This window comes from Carcharhinus amblyrhynchos, unplaced genomic scaffold (genome assembly GCF_965287045.1).
Source record: "Carcharhinus amblyrhynchos unplaced genomic scaffold, sCarAmb.v2.hapA scaffold_44, whole genome shotgun sequence".
NCBI classification, from domain to species: Eukaryota; Metazoa; Chordata; class Chondrichthyes; order Carcharhiniformes; family Carcharhinidae; genus Carcharhinus; species Carcharhinus amblyrhynchos.
Window position 1 is genome coordinate 2,917,914 of NW_027649785.1, and position 18,307 is coordinate 2,936,220.

The window sequence follows — 18,307 nt, forward strand, 5'->3', positions numbered from 1 at the left end:
TGGATTGGCCATGCTAAATTCTCCCTTAGTGTCAGGGGGAACTAGGAGGGTAAATACGGGGATAGGACCTGGGTGGAATTGTTGTCAGGGCAGGCTTGATGGGCTGAATGGCTTCTATCTGCACTGTAGAGATTCTACGTTATGGAGAGGGAGAAGAACTGGAACAATGAACATTCCACACACCCCCAAATCCGTAGAGGTTTCCATTGCCACACAAGGGGTTAGGTTGGAGCGAGCCCTTTAAGAGATGGTGAGAAGTCTCCCAACACCAGGTTTAAGTCCAACCAGTTTATTTGACAGTAATCCCACAAACTTTCGGAAACCGTGTTCCTTCCTCAGGTGTGTGGAAGGTTCTGATCACAGAAGGGCAGGTAAAGTCACACACACTTTACACAACACTGATTAGCATGCAACTCTTCACAGCTAACCTGCTATTCAAGTCTTAAAGATGCAGACAATGTGAGTGGAGAGAGCATTAGCATGATGTATCTGGTGTAGGGCATCGGTTGAAGGTCCTGTGTGGTGAAGAAGTCTTGTTCGAGCCTGTGCATGAAGATGTTGGCATATTGAGGTGTGAATTTGGTCCCCATGGCTAATCTGTGTGTCTGGATGAAAAACTGGTTGTTGAAGGTGAAGACATTGTGGTCCAGGATGAAGCCGATGAGTTGTAAAATTGCATCTGGAAACTGGCAATTTCCAGGGTGCTACAGGATGGCCCAGCTCCTCCCCCACCCCAGGGTGCTACAGGATGGCCCATCATCCCCCCCCACCCCAGGGTGCTACAGGATGGCCCATCATCCCCCCCACCCCAGGGTGCTACAGGATGGCCCAGCTCCTCCCCCACCCCAGGGTGCTACAGGATGGCCCATCATCCCCCCCCACCCCAGGGTGCTACAGGATGGCCCATCATCCCCCCCACCCCAGGGTGCTACAGGATGGCCCAGCTCCTCCCCCACCCCAGGGTGCTACAGGATGGCCCATCATCCCCCCCACCCCAGGGTGCTACAGGATGGCCCAGCATCCCCCCCACCCCAGGGTGCTACAGGATGGCCCAGCATCCCCCCCACCCCAGGGTGCTACAGGATGGCCCAGCTCCTCCCCCACCCCAGGGTGCTGCAGGGTGGCCCAGCATCCCCCCCACCCCAAGGTGCTGTAGGGTGGCCCAGCATCCCCCCTCACCCCAGGGTGCTGCAGGGTGGCCCAGCATCCCCCCCACCCCAGGGTGCTGCAGGGCTGCCCAGCATCCCCCCTCACCCCAGGGTGCTGCAGGGTGGCCCAGCATCCCCCCTCACCCCAGGGTGGCCCATCATCCCCCCCCCACCCCAGGGTGGCAGCAATCTGGAAACTGGCAGTTGCGGCCTTGAAGAGATGGGCGGGCTTTCACCGTGACATCATGAGACCTGTGCGTAATTACATCACAACGGGTCACGTTTACGACGCTTGCGTGGCAACGTCACAGAGCTGATGTTGTGCTGCGCGGAGACGTCAACGAGCGGATGTTATGGGACGCGGTGACGTCAACGAGCGGATGTTATTGTACGCGGTGACGTCACAAAGAAGAGCGCGTGAGCTGACGTCACAGCCGATGTGAGCTGGACTTCCGGTCAGAGTGTAAACAAGATGGCGACAGTGCGGCGGCTGTTTGTCCCCTTCCTGCTGGTCCTGAGCGCGGCCTTGGGCCCTGAGCCGGCCCATGGCGTCTCGGAGCCTGGCAAGTGGCGGCTGAGTTTCGGCGGGGTGAGTGAGAGGCTGTTTGCGGGAGACTCGGACTCAGGAGCCGCCACAGTCAAGTTGCTGCCCCGTCCCCTGCCCTGAGGCTGTGGGAATATTCAAAGAGCGGCCCGGGGTGGCTGGGCCACCCTACAGCACCCTGGGGTGGGGGGGATGCTGGGCCACCCTACAGCACCCTGGGGTGGGGGGGATGCTGGGCCACCCTACAGCACCCTGGGGTGAGGGGGGATGCTGGGCCACCCTACAGCACCCTGGGGTGAGGGGGGATGCTGGGCAGCCCTGCAGCACCCTGGGGTGGGGGGGGAGAATGCTGGGCAGCCCTCCAGCACCCTGGGGTGGGGGGGGAATGCTGGGCAGCCCTGCAGCACCCTGGGGTGGGGGGGGAATGCTGGGCAGCCCTGCAGCACCCTGGGGTGGGGGGGAATGCTGGGCAGCCCTGCAGCACCCTGGGGTGGGGGCGGAATGCTAGGCAGCCCTGCAGCACCCTGGGGTGGGGGGGGAATGCTAGGCAGCCCTGCAGCACCCTGGGGTGGGGGGGGAATGCTAGGCAGCCCTGCAGCACCCTGGGGTGGGGGGGGAATGCTAGGCAGCCCTGCAGCACCCTGGGGTGGGGGGGGAATGCTAGGCAGCCCTGCAGCACCCTGGGGTGGGGGGGGAATGCTAGGCAGCCCTGCAGCACCCTGGGGTGGGGGGGGAAATGCTAGGCAGCCCTGCAGCACCCTGGGGTGGGGGGGGAAATGCTAGGCAGCCCTGCAGCACCCTGGGGTGGGGGGGGAATGCTGGGCAGCCCTGCAGCACCCTGGGGTGGGGGGGGAATGCTGGGCAGCCCTGCAGCACCCTGGGGTGGGGGGGAATGCTGGGCAGCCCTGCAGCACCCTGGGGTGGGCTGGGCCGTGCTGGGGTGGGGGGGGAGGGGTTGGGGGGGGGCTGGGCCACCCTGCAACATCCTAGGGCAGCTCTCTGTCCCAGGCTGAAGCTGGTCATTAGGCAGCAACCCTCATAGTTGATATCCCTGAAAGGGGGAGAATAGCCTGGGCTCAGGCAGCCTTTATCTGGGGCCTTGGTGACTTTTGCCTTTGTGCTGCAAAGGGGAAAAACAACCTGAAACAGCAGGTTTTATTGTCCCATGGGAGAAAGCATCTCTGAGGATGCAGCACTCTCTCATCACCTTGAACCTTCTGACTCAGACACAAGGGTACCATCTGGACCAAACCAAGAACAGCAGTGTGCCATCCAGCCACCCCCTGCCACTCAGTTGGTTCAGGTCTCCAGTGAGGCATTGCTGAAATCCAGCACATTAGTGATTGTGAAATGTATTTTTTGGTTGTGCAATGGATTGCTACTTCCTCCATCACAGGGAATTGATACACAGGACATGAGGAAAATGTTGGGGCTGGGAACCATGGTTGCTTCTGAAGAGGAAGTCAAATTGAAGCTAGTTTACTGAGATGCTCCTTGAGTACAGTCCCTGCTGTCTTTCTTTATTGCCCATTCTTGACATGTAATCCCAGCTTGTGTCTTGCTAGACTGTTTGAAAATGGAGAGGTTCACTGCTGAACCTCACTTTGACACATGCATTCACACACTCTGCCACTGGATAATCAGGTGTGGGACACTTGACTGACCTCCATCCATTTCCCCAATTGTGAAATTTAGTTTTAAAGTTTATTATTGTCACAGGTAGACTTACCTTAACACTGCAATGAAATTACTGTGAAAATCCCCTAGTTGCTACAGTCCAGCACCTGACCGAGTACACTGAGGGAGAATTTACCACAGCCAATGCACCTAACCAGTACGTCTTTTGGACTATGGGAGGAAACCAGAGCACCTGGTGGAAACCCACACAGACATGGGGAGAATGTGCAAACTCCACACAGACAGTGTCCCAAGCCAGGGATCGAACCTAGGTCGCTGGTTCTGTGAGGCAGCAGTGCTAACCACTATGTCAGTCTTATTCCTGGATTACGTACTTCATTTTCACCTTAGCCGATGCAGTTCCAGGAAAATAAAGTCTGAGTTTTTCTAAACCTGCTCTCTCCCCTTTAGACCTCCCCGACAAGTAACAGCTAAACCTCAATGACTGATTGCTTCCCTTCCCTTAGGCAACTCTTTGGGAGGATGTTAGCCTCTGTGACCCATACTTAAAATTCCTGATGGTGTCAGTCAGCCCCTCGATCTTCATCGCTAGCTGAAAGAACAGTGACAATGCAATCGATACGTATCTGCGTTCATACGGACAGGATGCAGTTACTTCTGCATTCTTATGTAGTTAACTCTGAGAGATGGCAGATTACATGTACAGTGTGTCTTAAACATTGAGATCTGTACTACCCCCCGTGGTTAAACATTGAGTTTAAAATGAGAGGAGATCATTTTGGTTCATAGAGCTTGTGAAATCTGTCAATTAGTAATAACTTGGTTGTCAGCTAGATGACAGTACGTTCTTGCCTGACCTTGTGCAAATTAACTTGTGCTGCAGGTTAATCCTTACCAAAGCTCTGAGGTTGGGGTTTCTCTTCATAGGAAAAGGTTCCTTTCTCAATGAGCAACTGTAGAAGTTGATTTGCATGTGACTGGACATTGTGACAATGCACTAGCCAAAATTAATTGTCTGTACTTATTGCAAGTTCCATTTGATAAAAATAAGTTTAATTAAGCAAGGCGGGGAACGCTTCCACTAAATTGCACAAGCACACAGCAGCCTGGAAAGTTCCTTCCCAGGATAAATGCCATGTAAAGGCATGTTTAAAGGGAACACCCACTTTTTGAGGGGGGGAAGTGGGTGCTGGGCTGGGGCTGGGACTGGGTATACCCAACAAACAAATTTTAAGGAGAACGCTGCCCTTAAAAGCATTGACTTTCCACTGGGATGGTTTCCTATGGGCACTGCCCGCTTTTGAGAATGGAACATGAAAGTGACCATTCTAGTCATGAGCCATGGTGACCTGTACTGGTGATGTGGGTATGCCGGCGTTGGACTGGCATAAACACAGTAAAAAGTCTGACAACACCAGGTTTTAGTCCAACCTATTTATTTGATAATATACTCACAAGCTTTCGAGGGACACCCTCTTCGTCAGGTGAATGGAGAGTTCTGGCCTCAGACAGAGCATATAAAGCACAGACTAATTACTAATCAGTAATCTCTAAACTGTCTGTGCTTTATATGCTCTGTCTGAGGCCAGAACTCTCCATTCACCTGACGAAGAGGGTGTCCCTCGAAAGCTTGTGAGTATATTATCAAATAAATAGGTTGGACTAAAACCTGGTGTTGTCAGACTTTTGACCTGTACTGGTACAGGAGGAGCAGATTCAGTGAGCAATCCCCCTTCCTGATTGCCGTGCTGCTTGTGCTGGACATTGCAGCTGTCTGCCACTTGGTCCCCATGATGCACAGATGAAGAGTCTGTGGACACCATCTGGGGTGATGGAGGAAGACTGTCCACTTGATCAAACCTGCTCAAGTTTCTCATTCCAGCAAGCCTCAAATGGACAGAAATTCAGTTGGAGTGATTTCTACCTCCTGTTTTACTGATAGGCTTGGAACGGGGCCATGTTACTGGATGAATAATTTGAAGAATGAGAGTACTTAGAGTCACAGAGGTCTATAGCACAGAAGAAGGCCCTTTGGCCCATCAAGTCTGCATTGGTCAAAGACAAACCAGCTAACTATTTTAATCCTGTTTGCCAGCCCTTGGCCCATAGCCTTGTATGCCTCGGCATTGTGAGTGCACATCTAAATGATGCTTAAATGTTATGTCTCTGCCTGCACCACACTTTCATCAAATCCTGTTGTCGCAGTTTGAGACTTTAAATGTGTTTTTTTTAGCTCTGAAATTTAAAAGAAACTGGTTCCTGTGAAGATGAGTGTGACAGAACGGCTTTCTTCTCTGATGTATCATTCTATGTGTTCATGTGCTGCAATTGTTTTATATCTTTTCAGAATCAATCAAAGACTCAATTTCTACTACGAAAGACATTGTTTAACAACTCTTACATTACCCTGAAATGTGAGTAGCTGGATTTCCACCCTGATTATTGGTGAATGTTTTTGGGATCGAATTGTTTTGGGTTCAACTTGGAGGTCCCGGCATGGTGCTGATATACTGAATTTGATGCAAACTCTCCCCCCACGTACCTGAGGTTCAACTGTTCATAGAATAGAATCCCTACAGTGCAGAGGGAGGCCATTTGGCCCATCGAGTCGGCTCCTACCACAAACCAACACAGGCCCGATCCCTTAACCCTAAGTATTTTACCCTGCTAATCCCCCTGGGATTAGCATTTAGCATGGCCAATCCTCCTAACTCCCACACCTTTGGACTGTGGGAGGAAACCAGAGCACCCAGAGGAAACCCATGTAGAAATGAGGAGACCCAAGCCAAGAATCGAGCCTGGGTCCCTGGCACTGTAAGGCAGCAGTGCTAACCAGTGTGTCACCCCTTCTGTTGAGTGTGTTGGAATTGGCTGCTTACCACAGGTTGAGAGTAGGAATGGTGATCTATAACATACCCCTCATTTGCAAAATGGAAGGGGCTGCCTTATGACCAGAGGACAGTGCAGGTCTGGCAGAAGTATAAGAGGCAAATGATATTCTCCCATGAGCTGTGTGCTGTTGTTATAACCACTGTCTGAAATCTTCCTTGAAATAGCTACCCCAAGCATTCTGAGAGCTTACTTTGTTTACAGGCATTGCTGATCAGTCCTGAGACTTGTGCTGGACAATGCAGCTCTCCATCACTTGATCCCCGTGATATAGTCCCAAGCACCTTCCCCAGGCTTCTTTGCCATTTGTGACAATGGGGTGGGGAGGCGAGGCTGGGGGTGACTGGTGAAGGTGATTCAATCATTTCTAATCTGTGACAGTTGCCCAGAGGTGGGTAGCAGTAATTGTTGTCTTGTTTTTTCAGGGACCAAGGAGAATTGTGAATCCCAAGTAAACCTGAGTGTATCATGGTACTTGAGAAGTTTTCACTGTTACGATGAATATTCTGGAGTGAGTGTAAGTGACATTGCTGTGGACTTTTCCCATCACTGGCTATGTTTGCAATGAAAACATAAAAACTGGAAGTGAATTAGAAGTGGTAAATGCTGCAAATGTAAAGGAATGGTTACCAATTTACACCAACGCAACCCAACATGTTCATCTGGTCTCTTCCACATGTTACCTGATCTTGTTTTGTCTCAAAAGCACCTGTGCTTTGAGAGGGAACTTACAAAAATGTAATGTAGAATAATATTGTAAGATAATTACAGATGAGAGTCCAACTTCCCTCAAGTCACAAAGGAATTCCCCATTATATTTTTTGAATTTGATTTTAAAGCTGATATTGTGGCTAATTTTCTTTCTCCACCATCGGTCCTGAGACTATCCCCAGGGCCTCGTAGGATCTACACCAGAATACTGAGGGAGGCAAGGGCAGAAATCGCTGGGCCTCTGACAGGTATCTTTGTATCTTCATTAGCTACAGGTGAAGTTCCAGAGAACTGGAGGATAGCCGATGTTCCATTTTTTAAGAAGGGCAGTAGGGATAATCCAGGAAATTATAGGCTGGTGAGCCTTGCATCGGTGGTAGGGAAATTGTTGGGGGAAAAGATTCTTAGGGACAGGATTTATTCAAATTTGGAAACAAACTTATTAGTGATAGCGTGATTTTTGTGCAGAGGAGATTGCGCCTCACCAGATCGAGTTTTTTGAGGAATTGATGAAGATGATAGATGAGGGAAAGGCAGTGAATGTTGTATACATGGACTTCAGTAAAGCCTTTGACAAAGTACCCCATAGTAGATTGGTGTGAAAGGTGAAGTCACATGGGATTAGAGATGGCAAGGTGGATACAGAACTGGCTTGGCCATAGAAGACAGAGGATAGCAGTAGAGGGATGCTTTTCTGAATGGAAGGCTGTGACTAGTGGTGTTCCACAGGGATTACTTCTAGGACATTTGTTGTTTGTAGTAACTATAAATGATTTGGAGGAAAATGTAGCTGGTCTGATTGGTGAGTTCGCAGACGACACAAAAATTGGTGGAGTTGTGGATAGTGAAGAGGATTGTCAGAAGATACGGCAAAGTATAGACTGGTTGGAGACTTGGGCGGAGAAATGGAGTTTAATCTGGAAAATGTGAAATAATGTATTTTGGAAGGTCCAATGCATGTAGCAATTATACAATAAATGGTTGAATCTTTAGGAGTATTGACAGGCAGAGATCTGGTCCACCAGTCACTGAAAGTGGCAACACCGGTGGATAGGGTATGCTTTCCTTCATCGCTCGGGTCATGCTGCAGCTGTACATCCCACCCCATGAACAGTTTACATCCCACCCATGCTGTCATGAAGATCACGCTGGATGAAATATGCACCACAATAACCTTGAGACAAAACATCCCGAGGCCTTGTTTATCATGGCCAGTGACTTAATCAGGCCAAGCTCAAGAGTGTACTACCAAGTTCGCACCAACACACCACCTCCACCAGAAGCCCAAACATCCTAGACTGTTGCTACACAGATATCAAACATGCCTACTGTTCTATCGCCCGCCCACACTTTGGCGAATCAGACCACAAGACTGTCTTCCTGCTTCCAGCTTGCAAGCAAAAAACTGAAGAGGGAGAATCCTTCAAAGAGAGTCTGAGGAATCGGATGATCTCCTACGGGCTGCTTGGAGTCAGTAGACTGGTCAGTATTTAAAAACTGTGACCAGCCTGGACGAGTACACCACCACAGTAACTGACTTCACCAGTAAGTGTGCAGAAGCCAAAGAAGCAAATCAGTGTGTTTCCCAACCGGAAACCATGGGTGAACAGGAATATCCACTGCTTGCTGAAGTCTGGGTCTGAGGCACCCAAGTCAGGCAACACTGACCTACACAAAAAAGCCAGATACGATCTAAGGAGATCCATCAAAAGACAGTACGAGACCAAGCTCGAGTCCCAGGCCACACCGACCCCCACTGACTATAGCAAGGTCTGCAAGACATAACAGGCGACAAGACAAGGTGAAGGTGTGTAAAATCGCTGGCTCCAACACACCCCCTCCCTGATGAGTCCAATTCATTCTATTACCTCACTGGAGGTAGTGAGAGTGTGACCTCAACCCTGGGAGCCCAGGATGAACCTGTATGGGGTGGGGGTCACCACTGCAGATGTCAGAGTAGTGTTCTCGAACGTCAACCCACGGAAAGCGACTGGCCCGGATGGGGTACCCGGACAAGCACTCAGATCCTGCGCTGATCAGCTGGCGGGGGGATTCACAGACATCTTCAATCTCTCTATATAACAATCTGAGGTCCCTTTCTGCTTCAAGAAGCCGACCATCATCCCCGTACCTAAGAGAAACCAAGCAGAGTGCCTTAATGCCTACTGTCCGGTGGCTCTGATATTCATCATTGTGAAGTGCTTCGAAAGGTTAGGCATGGCACGAATCAATTCCAGCCTCCTGGACTTCCTGGATCCACTACAGTTTGCCTGCCACTGCAACAGGTTCACAGCAGATGCCATCTTCCTGGCCCTGCACCCAACCCGGGAACACCTAGATAACAAGGATACCTATGTCAGACACCACCTTATTGACTTCAGCTCAGTTTTCAACACTATTATTCCCACAAAACTCATCTCCAAACTCTGTGGCCTGGGCCTTGGCCTACCTCTGCGACTTTCTAACTCACAGACCACAATCAGTAAGGATAGGCAACAACACCTCCTCCACGTTCATCCTCAACACCCGTGCCCCACAAAGCAGTGTGTTCTTAGCCCCCTACTATACTCCTTATACACCTAATGTCTGGCCAAATTCCCTTCAACTCAATTTTCAAGTTTGCTGATGACACACACCATATTGGGTTGGATCTCAAACAATGATGAAACAGAGTACAGGAATGAGATAGAGAATCTGGTGCAGCGACAATAATCTCTCCCTCAATCTCAACAAAACAAAGGAAATTGTATTGACTTCAGGAAGCATAAAAGAGAACATGCCCCGTCTGTATCAATGGGGGCGAAGTAGAAAGGGTCAAGAGCTTCAGGTTTTTAGGTGTCCAGATCACGAACAACCTGTCCTGGTCCCCCCATGCTGACACTATAGTTAAGAAAGCTCACCAACACCTCTACTTTCTCAGAAGACTAAGGAAATTTGGCATGTCAGCTACGACTCTCCAATTTTTACAGATGCACCGTAGAAAGCTGATTGTATCACAGCTTGGTCTGGGCTCCTGCTCTGCCCAAGACCTCAAGGAACTACAAAAGGTCATGAATGTAGCCCAATCCATCACACAAACCAGCCCCCCATCCATTGACTCTGTCTGCACTTCCGGCTGCCTCGGCAAAGCAGCTGGTATAATCAAGGACCCCACACAACCCGGACTTTCTCTCTTCCTTCTTCTTCATTTGGGAAAAAGTTACAAAAGCCTGAGGTCACATACTAACCGACTCAAGCAGCTTCTTCCCTGCTGCTATTGAATGGACTACCTCACATTAAGTTGATCTTTCTCTACACCCTAGCTGTGACTAACACTACATTCTGCACTCTCTCGTTTCCTTCTCTACGAACGGTGTGTTTTGTCTGCATAGCGCTCAGGAAACAATAGTTTTCACTGCATGCTAATACATGTGACAATAGTAAATCAAATCAAAACAATTCTGGTTGCCACACTACTACAAGGATGTGGAGGCTTTGGAGAGGGTGCAGAAAAGGTTTACCAGGATGTTAGCTGGTCTGCAAGGTATTATCTATGAGGAGAAGTTGGTTAAACTCGGTTTGTTCTCACGGGAACAATAGAGGGTGAGGGATGACCTGAGAGGTTTACAAGATTGAGTGGCATGGACAGAGTGGATAGTCAGATGCTCTTTCCTAGGGTAGAAAAGTCAAGTAGTAGGGGAGTAGGTTTAAGGTGTGTGGGGAAAAGTTAAGAGGAGGTGTGCGAGGCAAGTTTTTACCGAGAAGGTGGTGAATGTCTGGAACATGCTGCCCGCGGAGGTGGTTGGAGCAGATAGAATAGTGGCATTTAAGGGGCAATTAGGCAGATACGTGAATAGGATGGGAATGGAAGGATACAACCAGGCTTGGAGGGCCGAAGGGCCTGTTCCCGTGCTGTACTGTTCTTTGTATTTTGAACTTGTGTTCATGTTTGGCTCCTGGTTTAGTCTGAGACGCTTAACAGCTTGAGGCACCAACGTTTTGGAGAGATTTTGGCACAGTTTCCTGTTTCCAACCCAAATTTCCCAAAGGGAAGGGTCCTAGCCGGCATGTATCCAGCAACTTTGCTTTCAAAAAAAAATCCCAGGTCAGCATCATATGCGGTCTGTGGGAGCTTGCTGTGCACAAATTGACTGTCTCAATTCTTACAGGGGCAGCACTGACTAAACCTGAAGTGTTTTATTGATTAGAATGTGCTCCTGAGGTTGAGAAAGGTGCTATAGGTATGCAGATCACTGTCCACTGTGGCTGTGTGGAATAAACCACATTCTTTTAAGAATAAGATTTTCTCTCAATGAAATTATAATTTTAAACTACTAATGGGCAAAGCCACTGAAAAGATTTTGCGCAAGAAGAACAATGGGAATTACAGAAAGAGAAATTCTGTTCACTCGAAGGGAACAGAGAGGGGACAGCACATAAATCAGATTTGCTTAAAAGTGCCTGCTATAAGGATTGAGCGTTGTATTTACCTGAGCACCAGCTCCCAGCCCACAGTTGACTCGAGTTTCCAGCCTCATCTGCTGAGGATTAGGCAGCAGCTCTTTGTCACAAAGTTTAAAGTTTATTGCTCACAAGTAAGGCTTACATTAACACTGCAGTGAAGTTACTGTGAAATTCCCCTAGTCACCTCAGTCTGGGGCCTGTTCAGGTCAATGCACCTAACTAACACGTCCTCCAGATTGTGGGAGGAAACCGGAGTACCCGGAGGGAAACCCACAGGGAGGACGTACAAACCGCACACAGACAGTGACCCAAGCTGGGAATGGAACCTGTTGGACTTTAACTTGCTGTTGAGAGACTTCTAACTGTGTTTACCCCAGCCCAGGCCAGCATTGCCACATCATTGTTGTGAAGCAGCAATGCTACCAGTCATTTCCTGTCAGTGCTTTCTACCTCTGCAGAATGTTCATGTGGCAGAATTTCACCACTAATGTCAAATGTTTCGGATGTCCTTTTTAAATGAGCAACTGGCCAGAGTTCTGGAAGCAGCTGGTGGTTATCTTGACCTCTGCATGAGTCAGCAACGATGTGGGTGTGCCGGCGTTGGACTGGCGTAAACACAGTCAAAAGTCTGACAACACCAGGTTTTAGTCCAACCTATTTGATAATATACTCGCAAGCTTTCGGGTTAGAGCTTGCGAGTATATTATCAAATAAATAGGTTGGACTAAAACCTGGTGTTGTCAGACTTTTTACTGAGTCAGCAACCCCAGCAGGAGAGCTGTAAAGAGGAGGAAAGAGAGATCAGCTTCCCCTTTTCTCACTCTTTCTCCGTACTATTCTCCCGTTAGGGAGATCACCTCCCTGGCTGGGATTCACATTTGGCCACATTTCATTGGGAGAAAACAATGTTACTACTTTAAAAGATCATGGTTTATTCCACACTGCATCGCTATAGCATCTTTCTCAATCTCAGGAGCACATTCTAACCAATAAAGTACTTCAGGTTTAGTCATTACTACCAATGTAAGAATTGAGACAGTCACTTTGTGCATAGCAAGCTCTCACAGCCAGCATATGTTTTGTGGAGTGTGAACTACCCAGCAAAAATGAAATGACCAATATAAATTGGAAAAAGTATGGAAGTGTATTCTAAAGGAATGCAGTGTGGAATTACCATCCCATGCACTGAGCTGGAGATAATTATCTTTGTAATAAGTGGCAGTTTTGGACAAAACTAACTCGTATTTGCATTCCTGAATTTAAAGAGGATTTTCAACGTATTCCTCTGGTGGCTGGACTAATTGATGTTTTCCTCCTTTTAGGATCAGACAGCAACTAAGTATTTTCGTTCTACCAAAGAGGAACGTAAAGATGGAAGTGGTTATTACATTCTGCATCAGTATAAATCCTTCCAGTGTCAGAAAGATGCTATCAGTGGGGAGGTAAGCATTTTCTCATTCAGATTTTAGATATAAGTCTAGGATATTACTGAATGGTGAACGTGTTAAATCCCTGCATACTACTTTCTCTTCTAATGCTTATCCAATTCCCTTTTGAAATCCCTGATTCAGACACTGGCTCATCTTCAGGTAGCTGTTTCCCAGACCACTTATACCAACTCACAGCTAGCTTAATGAAATTGGCCTTCTTTCCAAGTTAATCCATTTATTCATAGAAATCATAGAAACCTTACAGTGTAGAAAGAGGCCCTTTGGCCCATTGAGTCTGCACTGACCACAATCCCACCCAGGCCCTACCCCCATATCCCTACATATTACACCCACTAATCCCTCTAACCTACACATCCCTGGGGCAATTTCTTAGCGTGGCCAATCAACCTAACCCGCACATCTTTGGACTGTGGGAGGAAACCGGAGTACCTGGAGGAAACCCACGCTGACACGAGGGGAATGTGCAAACTCCACACACAGTGTGACCCAAGCTGGGAACCGAACCAGGGCCCTGGAGCTGTGAAGCAGCAGTGCTAACCACTGTGCTACCGTGCCGCCACATTCTTGGACTTTCTGCCCTTTTCCACTGGTATTTTAAATTTTCATGATGTGGGTATGCCGGCGTTGGACTGGCGTAAACACAGTAAAAAGTCTGACAACACCAGGTTTTAGTCCAACCTATTTATTTGTTAATATACTCACAAGCTTTCGGGGTTAGCCCCTTCGTCAGGTGAATGGAGAGGTGAATGTCTGTGCTTTATATGCTCTGTCTGGGGCCAGAACTCTCCATTCACCTGACGAAGGGGCTAACCCCAAAAGCTTGTGAGTATATTATCAAATAAATAGGTTGGACTAAAACCTGGTGTTGTCAGACTTTTTACTATTTTAAATTTTAACAGGGTGTGATCAGGGCCATCAAAATTCCCCCCTCCTGTTTCCAGCTAGCCAGCTTCTTTTTCTGAACCTAAATCCAGGACCACCCCTTCCATCGCTGGGTTAGCAGTGTACTGGCTAAAAAACATCTCCCCAATGTATTTTTAAAAATAGGTGTTAGAGTGGCTGAAATCTCTGACTATTACAGTAAGTCTACACTTCACATTGTAGTTCCATTCCTGCAGAATCATAGTTTCCCATAAGAATGAAGATGAAAACCAGAGTTAGGATTTTACACCCAGAGAAGCCAGCATACAGATTGAGATACTGTATGTTTATATGTGCGATCCGAGCGGAAATAATTTGTAAAATAAAACAAATCACAATGTTAAAAAGTCCAGAATGCAGTAAATGTAAATAAATGTTTAAATAAAACTGCACTCACCTGGTTTTGGATTAACTCCATCGGGTGTTGATTGGTGCAGTTAGCTGCTGAAGAAGCCTCAGGCTGCCTTTACTTTGCAAGCAGAGAGGGAGGAGAATGGGAGCGAAACAGCTAGAGTCATTTCCGGGAGTGGCAACAGACATGGGGGCTTGAATAGGAAGAATGGAGTTGTGAAGGGAAGAGGGGATGGAAAAGGTACTTCAGGAATTTGGGTGGGTGTGGAGTGAGGGCAGCAGTGGGGTGGGGGGTGCAGTGGGTTGGGCAGGAGGGAGCCCAGTTCAAAGGGTGGGAGCAGAAGTGCTCGGGAAACATGTACATGTAGATCACAGAACAGAAAGTCAGTGGTGACCACCGTTCTAGTGAACCTCAGCATTAAATAATACATTGTCCCTATGTTATCAATAATGTTAGAACCTTAACTGAGTCAACACTAAGCAGGGATTTACTATACTATCCAGAGTTTCTGCTCGTCAGTAACTTGCCAATGACTTTCTCTTCAATCTCTGACTGGTTGACGGTTTATAGCATCGTATCCAACACTCTGGTGGTGTCTTTTCTAGTCCTCAGTTGCCAATGTGACCTTAGTTGATCCTCCCAGCTCGACATCCCTTCCTCCAGCTTTGAATGTTTCTTTTAACCAATATTGTGACTCCCCCATTCCCTCACCAGCCTGGCAGTAAACACGCAACCAGGAATATTGAACTGCCCTTGCTGCCTCTCTTTTAGCCGTGTTTCCAAGTGTCATATTTGCACCATTAGAACAAAGAAAATTACAGCACAGGGACAGCTCCTTCCACCCTCCAAGCCTGCACCAACCATGCTGTCTGAGTGAACGAAAACCCCCTACCCTTCTGGGGACCATATCCCTCTGTTCCCATCCTGTTCATGGACTTGTCAAGACGCCCCTTAAAAGTCACTACTGTATCCACTTCCACTACCACCCCCAGCAGGGACTTCCAGGCACCCACCCACCCTCTGTATAAAGAATCTGTTTCGTATGTCTCCTTTAAACCTTGCCCGTGGCATCTTAAACCTGTGCCCCCTAGTAATTGACTCTAAAGAACAAAGAAAATTACAGCACATCTGTTTTATTGTTCAGACTCCTTCAGTTGAAGTTTCTGTCTTCAGTCAACAAGCCCTTTGTCTATTTTATGTTCTCCTGCCTTCTATTTCCAGCTTTGTTTCTGTCTAGAATTTACACTCAGTTTGGCAGGGAGGTGGGAACCTGATTGAAACCCTCACCAACAGCATTAGTGACTGTCCCTGCCACAATATCAATCCCCGACCTGTTGGCTTTTACTGACAACACCAGGTTTTAGTCCAACCGGTTGGACTAAAACCTGGTGTTGTCAGACTTTTTACTGTGTTTACGCCAGTCCAACACCGGCATACCCACATCATGGCTTTTACTGACCCGGTTCCTCCGAAACTAAACCCAATGCTCCAGGAATTTTAAGCCCCACTTTCTGCACACTTTATCCAGCCACACCTTCACCAATACAGTCCTATCTGTGTACTCACTCAGCACTGGGAGGAATAAAGAAATTGCCACCTTTTTGAGGTATTTTTTAAAAATTTGTTTCATAACTCGCTGAAATCTACCTGTTGGACCTTGTGATTCATTCTGTCAGTGTCATTACCACTGATACCAGCCATAACCTCTAGCTGTTTATTTTCTTTCTTCCCCCTGTCCCTTTCAGAATACTCTGCAGCCATTCCGTGACATCCTAAATGCTTATCCTCAGGGGGGAATTACACCGATCTGTAGTCATTTCTGAGGCCACAGAAACACCTATCTGTTCTCATGGCTAATGCTTTTCTGATCTGCTTTGCTTCCCCAATGCAATTGAACCATCCATGTTTCTGTGCCTCTGGCTGCACTCCACACTTGGGATGACTTGGAAAAATCTGAGTTAATGGAAGGGCTTGTTTTTAAACATCTGAAGGGGGAAGGATCAAAGGCTCAGGGGAGCACTACCATAGTATTGTTATAAGGGGAGGGTGATCTCTCTGAGAACTAACATACAACCACTCAAAATATCTGCCTTCATAATCTGTTAAAGAACATGTGAGAAATAGTACGATCTGCCTACAGCCACTTTGTGGTTAAATCAAAATAACCCCCTGAGATTCTCTCTTTAAAAAAGAAACAAGTACCACTTTATTTCATCTAATTAAAAAGGGAACATTTAATGATGTCAGAGGTCCTATGCAAATACTAATTGTCTGATGGAGTCTTGAATGCCTTAATATCTGAATTCCTTTTCAGCTGCAAGTCCAACCCTTTGACCAACCAAAACCATTGTTGAATTGGACTCAGGTAAGTAAATAAAAAGTCAACGTTTCTCAATCCTATGCTTGATATCAATGCATGCAGTTAGTGTTTAACGTCTTGAAACATCTGTAGTACAAAATCTCTGCGTAACTGTAGATGCTGTGGAAACCTCTCTCTAACAGAATGGCATAACCCAGATGGTTTAGCAGCTGAAGCCTTATGACTGGGATCAAGTGAATCCCTTGAAATGTATGGTGGTGTAGGAGTAAAGTTGAGAGAAATCAGGAGGGCAAAAAGGAACACAAGATTGTTTTGCCAGATAAGGCAAAGGAGAATCCAAAGAGCTTCTACAAATACGTAAAGGGCAAAGGAGTAACAAAGGAGAGAGTAGGGCCTCTTAAAGATCAACAAGGTCACCTATGTGCAGATCCACAAGAGATGGGTGAGATCCTAAATGAATATTTCTCAGCAATATTTACTGTTGAGAAAACTTGGGGGGAAAAAATAATGATGTCTTGTTGCAGAGAAGGAGGTGCTGGAAGTCTCGAAGTGCATCAAGTTAGATAAATCTCCGGGACCTGATGAAGTGTATCCCAGGACATTGTGGGAGGCTAGAGAGGAAATTGCAGGTCCCCTAGCCGAGACACTTGAATCATCGATAGTCACAGGTGAGGTGCCTGAAGATTGAAGAGTGGCAAATGTTGTGCCTTTGTTTAAAAAGGGCTGGAGGGAAAAGCCTGGGAACTACAGACTGGTGAGCCTCACATCTGTAGTGGGTAAGTTGATGGAAGGTATTTTGAGAGACAAGATCTACAGGCATTTAGAGACGCAAGAACTGATTAGGGACAAACAGCATGGCTTTGTGAGTGGAAAATCATGTCTCATATATTTGATTGAGTTTTTTTGAAAGGATAACCTAGAAGGTAGATGAGGGCATTGCAGTTGATGTTGTCTACATGTACTTTAGCAAGGCTTTTGACAAGGTACTGCATGGTAGATTGTTGCATAAAGTTAAATCTCACGGGATCCAGGGTGAGATATCTAAATGGATACACAACAGGAGCCAGAGGCTGGTTGTAGAAGGTTGTTTTTTAACCTGGAGACCTGTAACCAGTGGTGTGCCTCAGGGATTGGTGCTGGGTCCACTGTTATTTGCCATTTATATTAATGATTTGGATGAAAATATAGGAGGCATGGTTAGTAAGTCTGCAAGATTGGTGGCAATGAAAAAGGTTATCTCTGATTGCAGGTGGATCTTGATCAATTGAGCCAGTGAGCTGATGAATGGCAAATGGAATTTAATTTAGATAAATGCCAAGTGATGCATTTTGAACCAGGGCAGGACTTACTCAGTTACTGGTAGAGTGTTGGGGTGAGTTACAGAACAAATAGATCTAGGGGTAGCTCCTTGAAAGCGGAGTCACAGGTGGACAGAGTGGCAAAGAAAGCATTCAGCATACTTGGTTTCATCGAACAGAACATAGAATACAGGAGTTGGAATGTCTTGTAACTTACAAGATAATGAAGGGGCTAGATAGGGTCGAGGTAGAGAGATTCTTTCTGCTTAGAAAGGAAACCAGAATTAGAGGGCAGAGTCTCAAAATAAGTAGGGGGGGCGCAGTTTAGAACAGAGTTGAGGAAGAACTTCTTCACTCAAAGGGTGGTGAATCTCTGGAATTCTCTGCCCATTGAAGTGGTAGAGGCTACCTCGCTAAATATATTTAAGTCACGGGTAGATAGATTTCTGATAGACAAGGGAATTAAAGGTTATGGGGAGAAAGCGGGAAAGTGAAACTGATCCACTTCAGATCAGCCATGATCTTATTGAATGGCGGGGCAGGCTCGAAGGGCTAGATGGCCTATTCCTGCTCCTATTTCTTATGTTCTTAA

The 18,307-nt window shown here is 47.3% G+C and overlaps 1 protein-coding gene across 1 annotated transcript in view; it reads left to right on the forward strand.

Annotated features, from left to right (window-relative positions):
• Positions 1-1,603: 1,603 nt before the first annotated feature.
• Positions 1,604-18,307, forward strand: part of LOC145337158 (transmembrane protein 87A) — a 54,537-nt gene continuing 37,833 nt past the window's right edge. The window contains exons 1-5 of the mRNA XM_080181946.1: positions 1,604-1,737; positions 5,678-5,744; positions 6,645-6,736; positions 12,696-12,815; positions 16,412-16,462. Of these exons, the coding sequence (XP_080038072.1) occupies positions 1,621-1,737; positions 5,678-5,744; positions 6,645-6,736; positions 12,696-12,815; positions 16,412-16,462 (447 nt within the window). The 5' untranslated portion in view covers positions 1,604-1,620. The remainder of the gene's footprint in view (positions 1,738-5,677; positions 5,745-6,644; positions 6,737-12,695; positions 12,816-16,411; positions 16,463-18,307) is intronic.